General features: G+C 46.2%; 1 protein-coding gene across 1 annotated transcript in view; it reads right to left on the bottom strand.

Annotated features, from left to right (window-relative positions):
* Cgn (cingulin) overlaps positions 1 to 18,270 on the bottom strand; it is a 30,044-nt gene that overhangs the window by 6,231 nt on the left and 5,543 nt on the right. Inside the window, exons 2-13 of the mRNA XM_013015010.1 lie at positions 15,388 to 16,273; positions 14,080 to 14,180; positions 13,885 to 13,954; positions 13,415 to 13,510; positions 10,750 to 10,877; positions 9,362 to 9,494; positions 8,840 to 9,052; positions 8,001 to 8,149; positions 5,914 to 6,046; positions 2,524 to 2,733; positions 2,020 to 2,226; positions 1,357 to 1,614 (exon numbers count right to left, since the gene is read on the bottom strand). Of these exons, the coding sequence (XP_012870464.1) occupies positions 1,357 to 1,614; positions 2,020 to 2,226; positions 2,524 to 2,733; positions 5,914 to 6,046; positions 8,001 to 8,149; positions 8,840 to 9,052; positions 9,362 to 9,494; positions 10,750 to 10,877; positions 13,415 to 13,510; positions 13,885 to 13,954; positions 14,080 to 14,180; positions 15,388 to 16,239 (2,550 nt within the window). The 5' untranslated portion in view covers positions 16,240 to 16,273. The remainder of the gene's footprint in view (positions 1 to 1,356; positions 1,615 to 2,019; positions 2,227 to 2,523; positions 2,734 to 5,913; positions 6,047 to 8,000; positions 8,150 to 8,839; positions 9,053 to 9,361; positions 9,495 to 10,749; positions 10,878 to 13,414; positions 13,511 to 13,884; positions 13,955 to 14,079; positions 14,181 to 15,387; positions 16,274 to 18,270) is intronic.

Genomic DNA, 18,270 nt, shown 5'->3' with positions numbered 1-18,270 from the left:
TTTTTTTTTTTTTTTGCCAGTCCTGGGGCTTGAACTCTGGGCCTGTACACTGTCCCTGAGCTCCTTCTGGCTTTTTTTTTTTTTTTTGTATTTTTTGTATAATTAATTGAAGATAAGAGTCTCATGGACTTCCCTGCCTGGGCTGGCTTTGAATTGTGATCCTCAGATCTCAGCCTCCTCCTGAGTAGCTAGGATTACAGGAGTGACCCACCAGCATTCAGCTGTTTTTTTTAACAATCTTTAACAGCTGTTCTGTCCCTTCTCTAGGTCCAGGTCCTAAGGCTCTCCCAGAAGCCTCTGTCCTGCCAGGAACCCTCTTTTGCTCTTTCCAGGCCTAGTTTCCTAGTATGGCTAGTACTTATATGTAAATTCTGGGCTCAGATCCTGGCACTTACTACTGACCCAATGCCAAGATATTTACTAACACTGGGTCTCAATCCCCATCTGTAAAATAGGATGACAGTAATAGTATCTACAATAGCCAGCTGTTATGAGAATTGTATTAGCTGGATAGAATAATTCAACAGTGTCTGTTATAAAGTAAACCTTCAATGACTATACTCCACAAACCCAAGGTGCCAATGACTTCAGCTGTACCACTAAGAGAAAAACCTCTGACAACTGAACTATGGCATACCATCAATTTTCAGATACAATCCAATCTCAGAGATGACAAAATATGTACTTTTTTCTGAATTGATAAGTAATAACATAAACATTGGGTGTTTGGTTTTATAAGGTAAAAAATTAGGAGAACCTTGCCAGCAAAGGCAACTGATTCCTTTATCCCTCTTTCTCCTTGCCCTCCTTTCAATTTAAAACTCTTCTAAAGAGAATATTTTTCTGTATAGGTCTTATAGACTTCTAAAAAAGGAATCCCAGGACTATTCTGCAAGAATGAAGGCCATAAAGAAATTGAATGGGCTGGGCACTGGTGGTTCATGTCTGTAATCCTAGCTATTCAGGAAGCTGATAGGAGGGATTGCGGTTTGAAGCCAGCTGGGACTGGGAAGTCCATGAGACTCTCATCTACAATTAGTCATCAAAAAGGCAGAAGAGGCTCAAGTAGTAGAACACCAGCCTTGAGTGAAAAGGCTAAGGGACAGTACCCAGGCCCTGAGTTCAAGCACCAGTATCAGCACACACACACACACACACACACACACACACACACGAACAAAGGGGCCAAGAACACAGAGGGGAGGTAAGGACATACTTTAGGAAGGTTAGACCGTGGTCTTGCCCATCTTGTACTTGAGAAGAGCAGATAGTACACATCCTGACCCCAGCCCAAATCCAGCCCACAGGCCAGCTTCTGTGTGAGTTTTTATAAAGGCCTGAGACTCCCAGGCCCACCTCTTTGTTGAGTCTGTCCACAGTCCTGTCTAGCAAACGCTTCTGCTCCTCCAACTCTGCCTTGCTCCTGCGAAGTGCCTCCCGCTGCTTCCCTTCTTCCTCCAGGGCCCGGTTCAGGGCTTGCTGTTCCTGCCCCATGCGCAACAGCCCCCGCTGGGCCTCATCTAGTCGGATCTCCAGTGCGCGCTTAGAAGCTGCCAGACTCCCCTCCTCCTCCTGGGATACATTTAGTGCCTCTTGTAGCCGTTGTTTCTCTGCCTGGGAGAGGGGAGAGGAGAGAAGGGAGATGTGAGGGAGCTGATCAAAGGCAAAGCTTGGGCTTAAGGCATTTGGAGGTAGATAAATGGGAGGGGGGGGGAAGAAGGTATTTATTCAAAAGTGAGCAGTGAAAATAAGACTCAGAGGAATCAGCAAAAGACATTAAGACCTTGGAGAGCAAGCAAGGGGTGGGACATAGGAGACAAAAATACTAGTGTAAAGTCTGAAACATTCACACCAAAATGCACTCCAGGAAATAAACCCAAGGTGAACAGAGGATTTGGAAGGCAAAAGAAAAAGAAACACAGTACTGATGGCTGACTGTTTAGCAAAGGAGTTAACTTGGCCAAGGCTACAGGTAGAGAGGCCTGCAAGGAGGCCAACCCCGGGGGCAGGTGCACTGACCTCCAGCCGCTGCACCTTCTCCCGAAGTCGCGCCTCCACCACTTCCCCACCCTCCGCCAGGCCTCTTGACTCCTTTAGCTGCTGCTCCAGACCCAGGATGTGTCGTCGGAACTCATCATTTTCCTCCTGGGTCTCCCGAAGCGTGGTCTCCACTGCTGCCCGTCGCTGCCCCAACATTTCAGCCTCTGCCTTGGCGGCCAGCTTGGCCTGCGGGCAGTTGGGAGCAGCCGCTCAGACCAGGAGGCCTCAGAGCCCACCAGAGCTAGGTTTAATTAGAGAAGGATAGCCCCAGCCAGGGGCTCCACTGAGAATCTCACCCCTACACAAAGGCAATAGGTATCACCAGGTAACAGCAGCCTCCACGGCCACATCATGCTTTGCACCACACACCTAAAGCCACAGGGCTGATTGGTACATACCCATCATAGGTAACTTTCCATGCCCCCTGGCTTCTCAGCCCTACCTCAGCCTCCACCTCCTAAGCCCTGGGCCCACTCCCCTTGCCTTGGAAGCCTCTTCACAGTCGAGTCTCAGTTGCTGGATGGTTTTCTGCAGCTGGAGGTTCTGCTGTTCCAGTTCTCGGCCTCGATCAGCCTCCACCCTCAGGACAACCAGCTGCTTCTCCAGCTCCCGGTCCCTGTGTCGCCCAGACATCTCCTGGCTCTGTAGTTCTGCCTGGAGCTCCTTAACCTCCTCCTTTGTCCGGTGCAGCTCCTAGATGGGAGGGAAAATGGTGATGGGGAGACCATCACAGCAAGAATGAGACTCTAGAAAGTGGAAAACGTGAAATTCTCACACATTGTGAATCAGGGCATAAATGATGTAGCCACTTTGGAAAGCAATCTGGCAGTTTAGTCAGAAGTTGAACACAAAGCCGGGTGCCGGTGGCTCATGCCTGTAATCCTAGCTACTCAGGAGGCTGAGATCTGAGGATCACCATTCAAAGCCAGCCCGGGCAGGAAAGTTCGTGAGACTCTTATCTCCAATAAACCGCTAGAAAACCGGAAGTGGTGCTGTGGCTCAAGTGGTAGAGCACTTGCCTTGAGCTGAAGAGCACAAGGACAGCGCCCAAGCCCAGAGTTCAAGCCCCATGACTGACAAAAAAAAAAAAGAGTAGAACATTATGCATCCTTAGAAAAGGGAAAAGATATTTGTTTCCACATGGTTGAGCCCTGAAAACATGATGTCAGGTAAAAAATAAAAAATAAAAATAAAAAGCCAGAAATGAAAGACCTCTTACTGTAGGATTACAATTGCATGAAATAGCCAGAAGAGGCAAATCCAGAGAGATAGCAGGTTGACTACTGGTGCCAGTGGGTTCAAAGAATGACTACTAATGGTCATGCATATCTGGTTTGGGTGATTAAAATATTGTATAAGTAGATAGTGGTGGCAGTTTCACAACTTAGAGTGTATACACTAAGAAAACAACTGGCTTGTCCTTATTTGGGGGGGGGAGGGGTCAGTCATGGGGTTTGAACTCTGGGCCTGGGCACTGTCCCTCAGCTCTTCAGTTCAAGGCTAGCACTCTACCAGTTGAAGCACAGCACCACTTCTGGTTTTCTGGTAGTTTATTGGAGGTAAGAGTCTCATGGACTTTCCTGCCTGGGCTGGTTTTGAACCATGATCCTCAGATCTCAGCTTCCTTAGTAGCTAGAATTACAGGCATGAGTCACCAGCACCCAGCCTGGCTTGTCTACTTTTAAAGGAGGAATTTCATAGTTTATAAAATATAACATCAGGGCTGGGAATGTGGCTTAGTGGTAGAGAGCTTGCCTCGCACACATAAAGCCCTGGGTATTCCTCAGTACCACATACACAGAAAAAGAGCAAAGTGGCTCAAGTGGTAGAGAGCTAGCCTTGAACATAGAGAAGCTCAGGAACAGAGCCCAGACCCTTCCTGAGTTCAAGCCCCAGGAATGGCAATAAAATAAATCATTAAGAAATTCTATGTAGAGCTAGGCACCAATGGCTCATGCTTGTAAGCTTCTCAGGAGGCTGAGATCTGATGATCACAGTTCAAAGCCAGTCCAGGCAGAAATATCTGTGAGACTCTTATGTCCAGATAAGAAAAAAAAAGCAAGAAAAGGAGGTGTGGCTCAAGTGGTAGACTGCCAGTCTTAAGTGAAAAAGCCAAGTGAGCGCACAAGCCCCTGAGTTCAAATTCCAGCACTGGCATGAAAGAAAGAAAGAAACAGAAAGAAAGAAAGAAAGAAAGAAAAAAAGAAAGAAAGACAGGCAGACAGACAGAAAGAAAGAAAGAAAGAAAGAAAGAAAGAAAGAAAGAAAGAAAGAAAGAAAGAAAGAAAGGAAGGAAGGAAGGAAAAAAGAAAGAAAGAAAGGAAGGAAGGCAGACAAGTAGATGAACTTATAGCTAAAACAAGACTAGACAAGACTAGCTATCTATAAAATATAAACTAAGGCAGAAAAAAAGGTAAGGGTATGGCTTAAGTGGTAGAATAGTTGCCTAATAAGCACTAGGCCCTGAGTTCAAATCCTACTACTACCAAAAAAAAAAGTAAGAACTAGGCATGGTTGTATATACCTGCAATCTCAGCACTAATGAGGATCAGAAGAGGATGAAGAGTTTCAGATCTGCTTAGGCTACATGGTATGACCCTGTCACATCAACAGCCATATCAAAATAATAGTATATGAGCCAGGCGCCGGTGGCTCACACCTGTAATCCTAGCTACTCAGGAGTTTGAGATCTGAGGATCACAGTTCAAAGCCAGCTGGGACAAAGAAGTCCTTATGAAACTCTTATCTCCAACTAACCACTCAAAAACTGGAAATGGAGCTGTAGCTCAAAGTAGAGTGCTAGCTTTGAAAAAAAGAGCTCAGGGACAACACCCAGGCCCTGAGTTCAAGTCCTACAACTGACAAAAGTTAAAAATACCATTATTTTCACTGTCATTAGTTTTACGGTAGAAATATAATACACAAGCATTGACTAATATTTGTAAACTGAGTGCCTACTACCTATCTAGGACAGTATATCCATGAAATTAGAGATAAATGCATCTTCAGGAAGCCTGAAATGCCAGTGTCCCAATGAAAGGATTTTCTAAATTATCCAAGTTGTCCAAAAAATAACCCATTGCCTTCTTATCCTTCATAAACTGAAACACTAAGAATATCAAGAAATTATGTTCCTATCAATTTTATGACCTTTCATTTATGACTCATGAAGCATCACCCTAGGCATGATTAAAAAAAAAAATAGAATTGACTAAGAAAACAAAGACCAAAAAGGGAAGCTGACTGAACTTTAGATGGTACCAAACCACCAGCAAGGCTGTGCCTTGGAGACTGGGAAGACGGACACACTAAATGCGAGGGATCCTTTATTTCCCCATGACTAGACTGTGTACTTTCCAACAGCCTTCAGATTACAGTCTGGCTTCGCATGTAGGTCAGCTAGCCATGCCAAGAGAAGCATTCCAGTCCACGTGATCGTATTTCTCATTGTAAATTAATAAACCAGCATTCTAGACAAAAATCCCGTAGTTAATATCATAACCATAGCTAATGAATCCACCCACCCCGCCCCTAGAAGGACAGAGCAGCTTTTGCTATGCTGACCAAATTAAGTTTCTGAGCCTATAAAAATGACCTTGGACTTTCACAAATCCACCTAAATGCTGCTACCCCATGAGGTCTCTTGGGAGGTTGCCAGCATCCTCTGGCTCTACCCCAACCTGGCTACTGAGAGCCTTTTCCACTACAAACCTCCAGAACCAATGAGGAAACCAGTTCTATTGTGCTGGAAAGAAAACAATGCTGTAAGGTCTGCACCGGCAGCTGGCCCCATGAGCATGAGGACCCCTGTGGATAAGACACCCAAGTGCCTATCACCCCAACTTGCCATTCTGTTCCCAAACTGCCAGGTACCTTCTTGAGTTCCTCAACTTGTTGAGCATCTCTACCACCACCTCGAGACTGATCCAAGTTCCTTTGTAAGACCTCTATCTTCTCCCCAAGCTCCTCTTCTATCTCCTCCTTCTCCATGCGCAGCTGCAGGAGTCTGAGCCCAGCAAGATAAAATAAAGAAGAAAGGGAACAGGGTTAGGACTCTAGCCTTGCACTGTCTGACAGTGTAAACCAGTTCTCTGGAGGCTACCATCTTGAGTTCCCACTCTCAAGGAAGAAAGTGGATTTGGAGAAAGGCAGTTTAGGAAATGGAAGAACACAGCATGTTAGAAAGGATTGGCGAGGGCTGAAAACGTGGCCTAATGGTAGAGTGCTTGCCTAGCATGCATGAAGCCCTGGGTTCAATTCCTCAGTACCAAATAAAACAGAAAAGGCCTGAAGTGGCACTGTGGCTCAAGTGGTAGAGTGCTAGCCTTGAACAAAAGATGCTCAAGTTGGGCTGGGAAGGTAGCTCAGTGGTAGAGCACTTGCCTTGCATGCATGAGACCCTGGGTTCAATTCCTCAGCACCACATAAGCAGAAAAAAAAAGCCGGAAGTGGCGCTGTGGCTCAAGTGGTAGAGCGCTAGCCTTGAGCTGAAGTGCAGGCCCAGAGTTCCACACGACCAGACACCCCCCCCCCAAAAAAAAAGACGTTCAGGGAGAGTACCCAGGTCAAACCCCAGGACTGGCAGAAAGAGAGAGAGAGAGAGAGAGGATTGGCTCGAATTCTAGCTAACTGGGAGGTGGAGATAGGGGATCCCAGTTCACTGTCAACCAAGGCAAAAAAGTTTATGAGATTCCATCTCAACCAATGGCTGGATGCGGTGGTGTGTGCTTGTCAAACTCAGTGACATAGGAAATCATAAGTAGGAGACTGAAGCATAGGCTGGTCCTGCCATTAAGCAAGACCCTTCCTTGAAAATAATCAACACACACACACACACACACACACACACACAAAAGAGCTGCATATGTGGAAGCTAGATCTAAAATGTAACTGGACATAATAACTTATACAGACTCTAGGCATTCACACACAATCAGACTAAAGGAAGACACCCTTAGGGGAAGGAACACAAAGGTATAACTCCTCTGAACATTTCAAATACTATTTATTGAAATGAACTCCAAGAAATGGGAACATGTTTTGCTTTTGTTTTTGTTATTGTTACTGTGGTAGTGTTTGGTGTTTGTGCTTTGGGTTTGTTTTCTTCTGAGAGGGGAAGGGAGGGAGGAAGAGTGAATAAATGCAATCATGCTATGCAGTATACACTATGTGGAAAATTACTTATGTAACTTGTGGGGAGGGATCGCTGGGGGGAAACTGGGGGGAAGTAAAGGAAGGGATGACAAAAAAAGAAATGGCCAGCCAGGCGCCGGTGGCTCACGCCTGTAATCCTAGCTACTCAGGAGGCTAAGATCTGAGGATCGAGGTTCAAAGCCAGCCCAGGCAGCAGAGACCATGAGACTCCTATCTCCAATAAACCATCAGAAAACCAGAAGTGGCGCTGTAGCTCAAGTGGTAGAGCACTCGCCTTGAGCTGAAGAGCTGAGGGACAGCGCTCAGGCCCAGAGTTCAAGCCCCACAACCGCCAAAAAAAAAAAAAAAAAGAAATGGCCAGATGCTGGTGGTTCACACCTGTAATCCTAGCTATTTAGGAGGCTGAGATCTAAGGATTGTGGTTCCAAGCCTGTAAGATTCTTATCTTCAATTAGCCACCAGAAAACTGGAGGTGGCACTGTGGCTCAAAGGGGTAGAGCACTAGCTTTGAGCAAAAGAGCTCAGGGACAGTGTCCAGGCCATGAGTTCAAGCTCCACAACTGACAATAAATAAATAAATAAATAAAATAGTACTTATTACCTCACTTATGAAATGGTAGCCCCTCTGAATAATACCTTAATAGTTAAAATTAAATTAACTTTTTTGAAAAAGGGAGTTGGAGAGATAACTCAAGTAGACTGTCTAACAAGTGTAATATCCTACAGTATCTCAACAAAAGAAAAAGAAAAGTAGAAGGATCTAAGAGTCATGGATAAGTGCTCCCCAGAGAAGATGAAGTTCTTACTCTTGCTTGGTAGCTCTCAGCTCTTCTTTGTTCTTCTGAAACATGTTCTGCCAATGCCCTGTTTCCTCTGAAGTCTCTTCTAGCTCCCTCTGAAGTTCTAGTACCAGGGTTGACATCTTCTGCCTCTCAGCCTCCAGTGCTGCATGGTCCTAGGGAAAAGAAAGGCAGGCTCAGAAGGCTCAGGCTCAGGGCAGAGCTCACTTCAAGGCGATCTGAGAGTGTGCACAAGGGGAAGGTCAGGTTCAAAGGGCACCATGCTGACTGCACTCTGACAACCCTGGGGGTACCTGGTTCAATGCCAGTGAGCCCACCTTCATAATCATCTATAGGAAGCCTCTCCTAGTTACTTCCCCCGACAAAACTTAGTCACAGCCAGGCGCTGGTGGCTCATGCCAGTAAACCTAGCTACTCAGGAGGCTGAGATCTGAGGATCACGGTTCAAAGCCAGCCCAGGCAGGAAAGTCCGTGAAACTCTTATCTCCAATAAACCATCAGAAAACCAGAAGTGGCGCTGTAGCTCAAGTGGTAGAGCACTAGCCTTGAGCTGAAGAGCTGAGGGACAGCGCTCAGGCCGAGTTCAAGCCCACGACCAACAACAACAACTTAGTCACATAACCTTCTGGCCTATGTTCCTCCTCTCTTGTCTCATCTCTCTCTTCTCCCCTCGCCTCTCTCCTTTCCTCTCCTCTTCTCTCTCTCTCTCCCTCCCCCAATATGTAGATTTCCTGGACATGATTTTCACAACTTCTTTAAGGCGAGTTCCTAGTTGCAACCATGAAAAGTCGAAACATAATTTAAGGCTGCTCCCTCCTCTCCCAGGGCCTGCTTTTGTCACATGCCTGCGATGCATCCTGCATGCTCCGGCGAAGTTTCTCTGTGTCTCTTTGGTACTGCTGCCGGACATGTTCCACCTCTTGGTCCCTCGAAGCCACCTCCTCCTTCAGAGCCCCCTTCAGGGCGGTCAGCTCCCGTTCTCGCAGCCTCAATTGCTCCTCTACTCGTTGTTTCCCTTCTAAGACTTCTTCTAGAAGTTCCCGGGTATCTACCAGGTCCTAGGAAAAGATCAAAAGGGGTGACTATATTAGGAACCATCTGTTTAGTAATAATTCATCCATTTAGCTGAAAAAATAAAAATAAGAAGTTAGGTGCCAGTGACTCAAGCCTATAACCTAGCTGAGGATCATGGTTTGAAGCCTGTCCAGACATACCCATGAGACCTCTCTCTGCCTTTGAGTCTTCCTGAAAGCACACGAAATAGTACCTGTTATAAGCTAGACAACATTGGGCACATGTGAATAGCAAACATGGAGTGGGCCAGTTGAAAGGAAGCTGAGACTAGGGCATACAACCCCATACTCTACCTTCAGAAGCACCTCTTTAGCAGGCTCAGGGCTCTGGCCCTGTTTTAGCTTGTTCTGTAGCTCCTTCACCTGGGTCTCCAATCCATGCCGTAACCTTTCACCCTGGTCCAGGAGGAGCTTCATGTTCTGGAGCCTGGTAATAAGCAACATTATTGAACACTATGTGTCAGGCAGTTTTGAAATACTTTTCATATATTAGTTCATTTAAACTTCCTTTAAAAGTATCTGTTCAGCCAGGCCCTGGTGGCTCACGCCTGTAATCCTACCTACTCTGGAGGCTGAGATATGAGGATCACGGTTCAAAGCCAGCCCAGGCAGAAAACTCCATGAGACTCTTATCTCCAATAAACTACTAGAAAACCGGAAGTGGCGCTGTGGCTCAAGCGGTAGAGCGCTTGCCTTGAGCTGAAGAGCTGAGGGACAGCAACCAAGCCCAGAGTTCAAGCCCCACGACCGACAAAAAAAAAAAGGTATTTGTTCACCTCTCTTTTGTCATTTGTTTTGGATTTTGTTGTTCCATCGGTTTAGTTTTTGCTGTGGGAATAGAACCCAAGGTCTTGTCTGTATTATTTAAGCACTCTACCACTGAGCTACATTCCCAGCCCTTGTTTAAATCTTAATGACGGCTCCCCTGACTATCTTATATAATACTGCAATCCTCTAACAATGTAGTCCCCTTGATCTGTCTTAATCTACTCTATTCAGCACCTTCTTATGTGTTACACATTTACTTACATACCATGCTTGCTAACTGTTTGCCTACTATGTTTCCGGAAGGCAGAACCCTTCATCAGCATGGCTACCTCACTGAGGTATCTCAGGAACTTAGATTAGTGTCTGTCATCATTGGGAAGGCATGTGCTAAATAAATAAGTAAATCCTCATAATGAACATATTTTATAGATTAAGAACCTGAGACATTGCCTAAAATTCATGCATTATCAACATTACTGACAGAGATGGTAAAGAGAAGCAAGGGGCTCAAGTGCTGGTGGCTCATACCTGTAATCCTAGCTACTTAGGAGGCTGAGATCTGAGGACTGAGGTTCAAAGGAAGGAAAGTCTGTGGGACTCTTATCTCCAATTAACCACCAGAAAACCAGAAGTGAAGCTGTGGCTCAAAGTGGGTAGAGTACCAGACTTGAGCATAAAGATCTCAGGGACAGTGCCCAGGCCCCAAGTTCAAGCCCCACAATCAACAACCCAAAAAAAAGAGAGAGAGAGAGAGAAGGTAAAGAAAAAGGTTCTGTGATTGAACCATCCCTGCCCCTTTAAGCTTCTGGAGATTTCCTGTCTCCTTCAACCCTGGGAAGGGTGACCTCTAGGTCCAGCCTAGAGGTCAAACAGGGGCCCCAAACAGCCCCACATGTGCCATCCACTGCACTCACTCTTTGGTGCTCTGCTGGACTTCCCCTTTCCTTCTTTCTAGGAGCTCCTGCAGTCGGCTACACTCTTCTGCTTTCTCCTCCAGTTGCCGCTCCAGCCCAACCTGGGATGGCTCTAGCCTCTGCCGCTTCTGGAAAAGAGGATAGCAAGTAGAGAGTAGAGAAAAAAACAGAAAAGATCCACTATAAAGGAATGTCCAACACATATTGGACACTTGATCTATGATAGACATTGTACTATGGGCCTCATACATATTTAGGCATTTCATCCTCACAACAAACATAGATATTTGGAATTATTAAAAATATGTGCAGGGCCGGGCGCTGGTGGCTCATGCCTGTAATCCTAGCTACTCAGGAGGCTGAGATCTGAGAATCCCGGTTCAAAGCCAGCCCGGGCAGGAGAGACCGTGAGACTCCTATCTCCAATAAACCACCAGAAAACCGGAAGTGGCACTGTAGCTCAAGTGGTAGAGCGCTTGCCTTGAGCTAAAGAGCTGAGGGACAGCACCCAGGCCCAGAGTTCAAGCCCCACGACCGACCAAAAAAAAAAAAAAATATGTGCAGGGCTGGGAAGATGGCTTAGTGATAGAGTGCTTGCCTAGCATGCATGAAGCCATGGGTCTGATTCCTCAGTACCACATAATCAGAAAAAGCTGGAAGTAGCGCTGTGGCTCAAGTGATAAGAGTGCTAGCCTTGAGCAAAAATAAGCTCATGGACAATGACCAGGCTCTGAGTTCAAGCCCCAGGACTGGCAAAAATAAACAAAACATATATATGTGTGTATGTGTGGAGAAATTAATTAGCATTTCTTTCGATTCTGAGTGTGGGCTAGAATAGAAAAATGAGGAACTGACATGTGAATTCTGATGTTAGGTCATAAAAAGGCACTGCACTTTTTCTTTCATACTTTTTCTCTTACATCACTCATTCTGAGGACACTAAAGCACCTCTATGAAGGGGTCCTTACACTCAAGGACTGAGAGCTTCAACCAAAGCCATTTAATTAAACCATTTAAGAAGCAGATCCTCCATCTCCACTCAAGCTTGTGAGTGTGAACTTTTAACTTGGGTCAAAACTTCCCAGCTGAGCTGATCTCAGATTCTTGTCCCTCAGATCCTGGGAAATGCTTATTTTAAGCTGTTAAATTCTAAGTATGATTAGTTTTACAGCCATAAATAAATAATAGTACTTTTATCTCCACTTTGCAATTAAAGAACTAGAAGCTTAAAACACTTAAAGAACTTATCCAAGTTGTTACATAGCCAAGAATCAAGATCTAAATCTATTTACTTTGGTTCTATAGCCCATCACTTAACAATTACATTGCTGTGCTTTCTGGGGTTTTTTTGGTCATCATGGGGCTTGAACTCTGGGCCTGGGTATTGTCCCCCAGCTCTTCAGCTCAAGGCTAGTGCTCTACCACTTGAGCCACAGCACTGCTTCTCGTTTTCTGGTTTGTTTTTTTTAGTTGGAGATTGGGTCTCATGGACTTTCCTGCCGGGGCTGGCTTTGAACAACAATCTTCAGATCTCAGCCTCCTGAGTAGCTAGGATTACAGATGTAAGCCACAGGTGCCTGGCTGCTATGCTTTCCTGGAAACAAGAGGCCACTTATAATGAGCACCAACTACATGAAAAGCAATACTGTGACAAACTTTACAAGCTGGGAGCTGGTGGTTCAGGTCTATATTCTAGCTACTCAGGAGGCTGAGATCTCAGGATCAAAGTTCGGAGCCAGCCTAGGAAGAAAAGTCCATGAGACTCTTATCTCCAATAAACTACTCAGAAAAAAAGAGGGGAGTTACACTGTAGTTCAGGACCAGCAAAAAACTTCACAAAAGGGCCTTCAAATTTTAAGAGAAAGCGATATATTCTTTTTCTCTTTTTCTTTCTTTTTTTATTTTTGGTGCCTGGGGCTTAAACTTAGGACCTGGCTCGTCCCTGAACTTTTTTGCTCAAAGTTAGTGGTCTACTTGAACCACAGCTCTACTTCCAGCTTTTTGGTGGTTAATGGAAACGAGATTCACGAATTTTCCCACCTGGACTAACTGAACCGCAGTCCTCAGATCTCAGCATCCTGAGTACTTAGGATTACAGACATGAGCCACTGTTGCCCAGCTAAAGCTATGTGTTGGGTTTTTTTTTTTTTAATTCTTTCTTTGGGGCTGGGATGTAGCTCAGTGGCAAAGCGCTTGCCTAGCAAGTGCAACATCCTGGGTTCGATCCCCAGTACCAAAAAAGAAAAGACCAAAAAAAAAAATACAGTTAAAAAAAAACAAACAAACATAAATTCTTTCTCTGAAACATTACCAGAGTAAATCCATTTAACTTCTGGGATCTTCAGTTTTCCCATCAGAAAAGAGTCCAAAATGCCTCTTTTATGGGTCAATTTTATGATTATATATTACTCGGGACAGTATCTACTACAAAAATTACATTTAGTAAATGACAGTCATTGTCACTGCCAGCATTACTTATGATGCAAGAACTTGAGACACAGGGAACATGGGTAATAAGTTCCACAGAAACCCCAAAATCCTTGTCAATACTAATATAGTAATACAACTTGTCCCATAGCTTGCAAAAGCCAGTGTCAGCAATCCCCAGGCCAAGGTGTTTTCCCTGTGGTCCTGCATGCCTCCCAAAATGCTAACTTCTCCTCACCTTCATCTCTTCATCCAGCTTTTTCTGTAGTTCCTCTACTCTTCGGGTGAGCTCGCCTTGCCCTGCCAGGGTCTTATTAGAAGCAGGAGCAATCATCTGCCACAAAGATATAGGACAAGGAAGGAGGATAGGACATGAGTCCAGATCCAGATCCCTAGATGTCCTCAAGATCCAAACCTTAGCCGGGCACTGGTGGCTCACGCCTGTAATCCTAGCTACTCAGGAGGCTGAGATATGAGGATCGCGGTTCAAAGCCAGCCCGGGCAGGAGAGACCGTGAGACTCCTATCTCCAATAAACCACCAGAAAACCGGAAGTGGCGCTGTAGCTCAAGTAGTAGAGTGCTCGCCTTGAGCTGAAGAGCTGAGGGACAGCGCCCAGGCCCAGAGTTCAAGTCCCACGACCGACAAAAGAAAAGAAAAGATCCAAACCTTAACCCTTGTTCCTACCAAGTTCATGAAGGTCACTTACCGAGAGAGGCTGCATCTGCTCCAGCACCAAACTAACCTTCCTCCGCACAGAAGCTTCACTTTCCGAGCTCCTAGAAGACAGAAGGGCAGAAGCGAAGGGGAGGGGAGGAGAGAGGCAAAAGAGATAAGGAAAAGGAAAAAAACAAGTAAAATGGAGACAATGAAAAAGAAAAGTGACGGAGCAGGCCCCACTCACCCCTCCCTCAGAATGCCAAAGATGGTGGCCTTCACATGGTCCATACTGTCTGGTGGGGCTGTCTCCTGCTGATCTCGGAGAAGGTCTGGAGTTGATTTCAACTGCAAAAAACAATTTTTTAAGAAGAGAGAGCTGAGCCGGGCGCTGGTGGCTCACGCCTGTAATCCTAGCTACTCAGGAGGCTGAGATCTGAGGATCGAGGTTCAAAGCCAGCCCGGGGCAGGAGAGACCGTGAGACTCCTATCTCCAATAAACCACCAGAAAACCGGAAGTGGCGCTGTAGCTCAAGTGGTAGAGCGCTCGCCTTGAGCTGAAGAGCTGAGGGACAGCGCCCAGGCCCAGAGTTCAAGCCCCACGGCCGACCAAAAAAAAAAAAAAAAAAGAGAGAGCTGAGTAAGGTGAGGCATGCAGGTTATCCCCAGGAAAATCACAAGACCTTATCTAAAAAAAAAAAAATTTTTTTAAAAAAACCATAGCAAATAGCAAAAAAGGGTTGAGAATGTGGCTCAAGTGATCAATCACTTGCCTACTTGCCTGACAGGCATGATACTTAGTTCAAACCCCAGGACCACCAGGGAAGAAAGGAGGAAAAAAGTAAAGGAGGGAAAGAGGGGAAAAGGGGAGAAGGTGGGGGAAGGAAGGAGGGAAGAGGAGAGAATATAGAAGGGGAGAAAGGAAGAGAAGGAGGGAGAAGAAAGGAGGGAGGGAAATAGAGGTGGCATCAAGGAGATGAGGCCACCTCTCGGCATGATGAACTTTGCTGATAAGGCCTGAGCAACAGGCCTCATCCCCTCTAAATTGTCACTCTGAACCAGATTTTCTTCAATAAGCAGATCTCAACCAGCTGTGGGCTGTGTCACAAAGCATTTGCCACTGTGACAGTTGATGTACTATATTCAAATATTCATAAATGATTTACTTTCAGAACGGACTTAAGTTTGTCTCAAAGTAAAGTTGCTCTCCCACTTACCTGCATTCCTGAGAGAGAGAGAAAGGCATAGAATTTTGGCAAGAGCATCGAGTCTTCTTTATGAAGATTGTACACTGAGCAAATGAGCATTTGCTAGCTAATGGCTAAGACAAAAACAAGTAACTGCACATCTGTTAATGGTGACTTCATAGGTCTCTTTAGCATTTTACCCAGGGAACTTCTTTGCTTGTGAATACCCTCTACTTGGTGGATAATGAGGAGAGCAAATGGGCAAGACTTTCTGCCCTAGGTTATTTGAATTAGTGGAGCCTCAGGGTTGACAGGTCAGGGTGGAAGATGAGCTGAAGGGTTGGAAATAGGGAGGGATGGAATCTGACCTGCAGCACAGCAGGATCCTGTGCTTTCTCCTGTGGCTCCTCAAAACTCTTAAGGACCCAGTCCTGAGTCTGACGGGAGCGGCTGAAAGTACCCAAAGGGCTCTTGCTCTGAAGTGGCAGTGGCTGTTTTGAATTGTCCACCGGGCTGTCATTCTTACTAGGGATCCAGTGTTTGGTGGACTGTGATTCCCGTTCCACAAGGGCGTCTTGTGGGGGCCGGCTGTCCAGGCTCTGGCTCCGCTTCCGCTGTTCATGTGGCAGGGTCCGTGTGCGACGACCAGTCCGACCCCTGACCTGACCCCCCACTTGATGGTTGAACTTGCTGATGAGTGAATCCACTGAAGACAGGGGAGCAGTGTCAATGGTATTACCTGGGGAAGGCTCTGGAGGGGCTAGCTCCAGCAAGCTGGAACTCCTATTGTTAGGCCCCATAAGGGTCGGGCCTGCCAGTGAAGCCTGTGACTGGGAACGGAGCAGTCTTCTATTCCAACGAGCCCCAAGCTCCTCATCAGACGTGCTGCCCTGGGAGGGGGCAGATGACCCCTGGACCTGAGAGTAGGGGTTTTCAGGGAGTTCCGAATCAGAGCTCAGAGTTCCTGGGGTTCCTTTGCTGTTGTCCCCCTTGATTTGGACCCCAAAGGAGTCACCCCCTTTATCTCCACTGTTAAGCACCACAAAAGGCTGTCCAGCGATGCCCTGCACACGTACAGCAACCCCATAGCTACTGGCTCTTGCATCCTTAGCAGGGCGTCGCGCACCACGGCGTAGTGTGGACTTCTCTGTAGCACCCTCTGGCTCTGTGATGAAGCGAATCTGAACTCCATGGTCTACAGGACCTCGGGGCTCAGCCATGGTGAATGCCTATTCCATGGACGGTGGGGGGACCCTAGAAGACAAAGGGAAGGGTTTTAGCTAAGAAACTTGATATAGAAACCCAGAAACTTCCATCCTCCCACTCTAGTGGGAGTCTTGTCAGTCCCTTCTACATAGCACCAGGATTCTCATACTTCATGTGAGTAGCAGAAATGAGATGTGAGACCCTGTCATCAGTTTCTAATTCAATAGAGTCTAGACTGGGATCTGAGATTTTATGTTTTTCACCACGTTCTCCTGGGCAATGCTGTTGGTACTTTGGTCCAGATAACATTAGCTCAGTGGTAGAGTACTTGCTAGCTTTGGTTAAACAGGAGCAGGGAAGGGTAACAAACACATAACACACTAAGAAGAATCTATTTCTGGGCTGGGATGGTGGCTCAGTGGTAGAGTGCTTGCCTTGCATGCATGAGGCCCTGGGTTCGATTCCTCAGCACCACGCAAGCAGAAAAGCCTGGATATATTTCAGTCTAATCTCCAATTAACCACCAAAAAGTCACAAGTGTGCCAGGTGCTGGTGGCTCACGCCTGTAATCCTAGCTACTCAGGAGGCTGAGATCTTAGGATTGCTGTTCAAAGCCAGCCCGGGCAGGAAAGACTGTGAGACTCCTATCTCCAATAAACCACCAGAAAACCGGAAGTGGCACTGTAGCTCAAGTGGTAGAGCGCTCACCTTGAGTTGAAGAGCTGAGGGACAGTGCTCAGGCCCAGAGTTCAAGCCCCATGACTGACAAAACAAAACAAAACAAAAGCCACAGGTTCAGGTGTGACTTAAGAGGTAGATGGCAAGCCTGGGGGAAAAAAAACTGCCAAGAGAGAGAATGAGAATTTGAGAATTCATACTCCAATACTGGTGTGCATGTGCGTGCATGCGTGTGTACACAACACACACACACACACACACACACACACACAAAGCTTTCATTTGGCGGGGTGCCAGTGGTTCATGCCTGGAATCCTAGCTACTCAGGAGGCTGAGATCTGAAGATCACCATTCAAAGCCAGTCAGGGCAGGAAAGGCTGTGAGATTCTTATCTCCAATTAACCATCAGAAAACCGAAGTGGTGCTGTGGCTCAAGTGGTAGAGCACTTGCCTTGAGCTGAAGTGCTCAGGGACAATGCCCAAGCCCAGAGTTCAAGCTCATAACCGACAAAAAAAAAAAAAAGCTTTCATTTGATCTTCATACATATAATATGAGGAAAGCACAGACTTCATGCCCTGCCTATCAGATACTTCTCTCACTGGAGAAAAGAGGGCTCATTTAAAATATAGAAGAACAGGGCTGGGAAGGTGGCTCAGTGGTAGAGTGCTTGCCTTGCATACATGAGGCCCTGGGTTCAATTCCTCAACACCACATAAGAAAAAAGCCGGAAGTGGCGCTGTGGCTCAAATGGTAGAGTGCTAGCCTTGAGCTGAAGAGCTGAGGGACAGTGCCCAGGCCTAGTGTTCAGGCCCCATGACTGGACCCAAAAACAAAAAACAAAACAAATGAAATATAGAAGAACAGAAAATAAGTTGTCCCATTTCTGAGAAGATATTCAAACTAACAGCAGTGCTGTCTCTGGGATGAGGAAACTAAAAGTTAGAGATATTCTCTGGGAGAATAGAAAAGGATGGACTGACTTTCTCTCTTTCTTTCTTTCTTCCTTTCTTTCTTTTTTTGTCGGTTATGGGTCTTGAACTCTGGGCCTGGCACTATCTTTCAGCTCTTCAGCTAATGGCTGTCGCTCTACCACTTGATCCATAGCACCACTTCTGGTTTTCTGGTGTTTTATTGGAGATAAGAGTCTCACAGCCTTTCCTGCCCGGGCTGGCTTTGAACCGTGATCCTGAGAACTCAGCCTGTAGTTACGATTACAGGTGTGATCTACCAGAGCCCGGCAGGGATGGACTTTCTACAGGGTACTTTTGTATGTCTTTTTTTTAACATATATATTTTTTTGGGGGGGGGGCGGGTCCGGTCGTGGGGCCTGAACTCTGGGCCTGGGCACTGTCCCTCAGCTCTTCAG

This window comes from Dipodomys ordii, unplaced genomic scaffold, assembly GCF_000151885.1.
Source record: "Dipodomys ordii isolate 6190 unplaced genomic scaffold, Dord_2.0 Scaffold26, whole genome shotgun sequence".
In the NCBI taxonomy this organism is placed as follows: Eukaryota; Metazoa; Chordata; class Mammalia; order Rodentia; family Heteromyidae; genus Dipodomys; species Dipodomys ordii.
The sequence above is the reverse complement of the archived record's forward strand: the minus strand, read 5'-3'. Positions and strand labels throughout refer to the sequence as shown.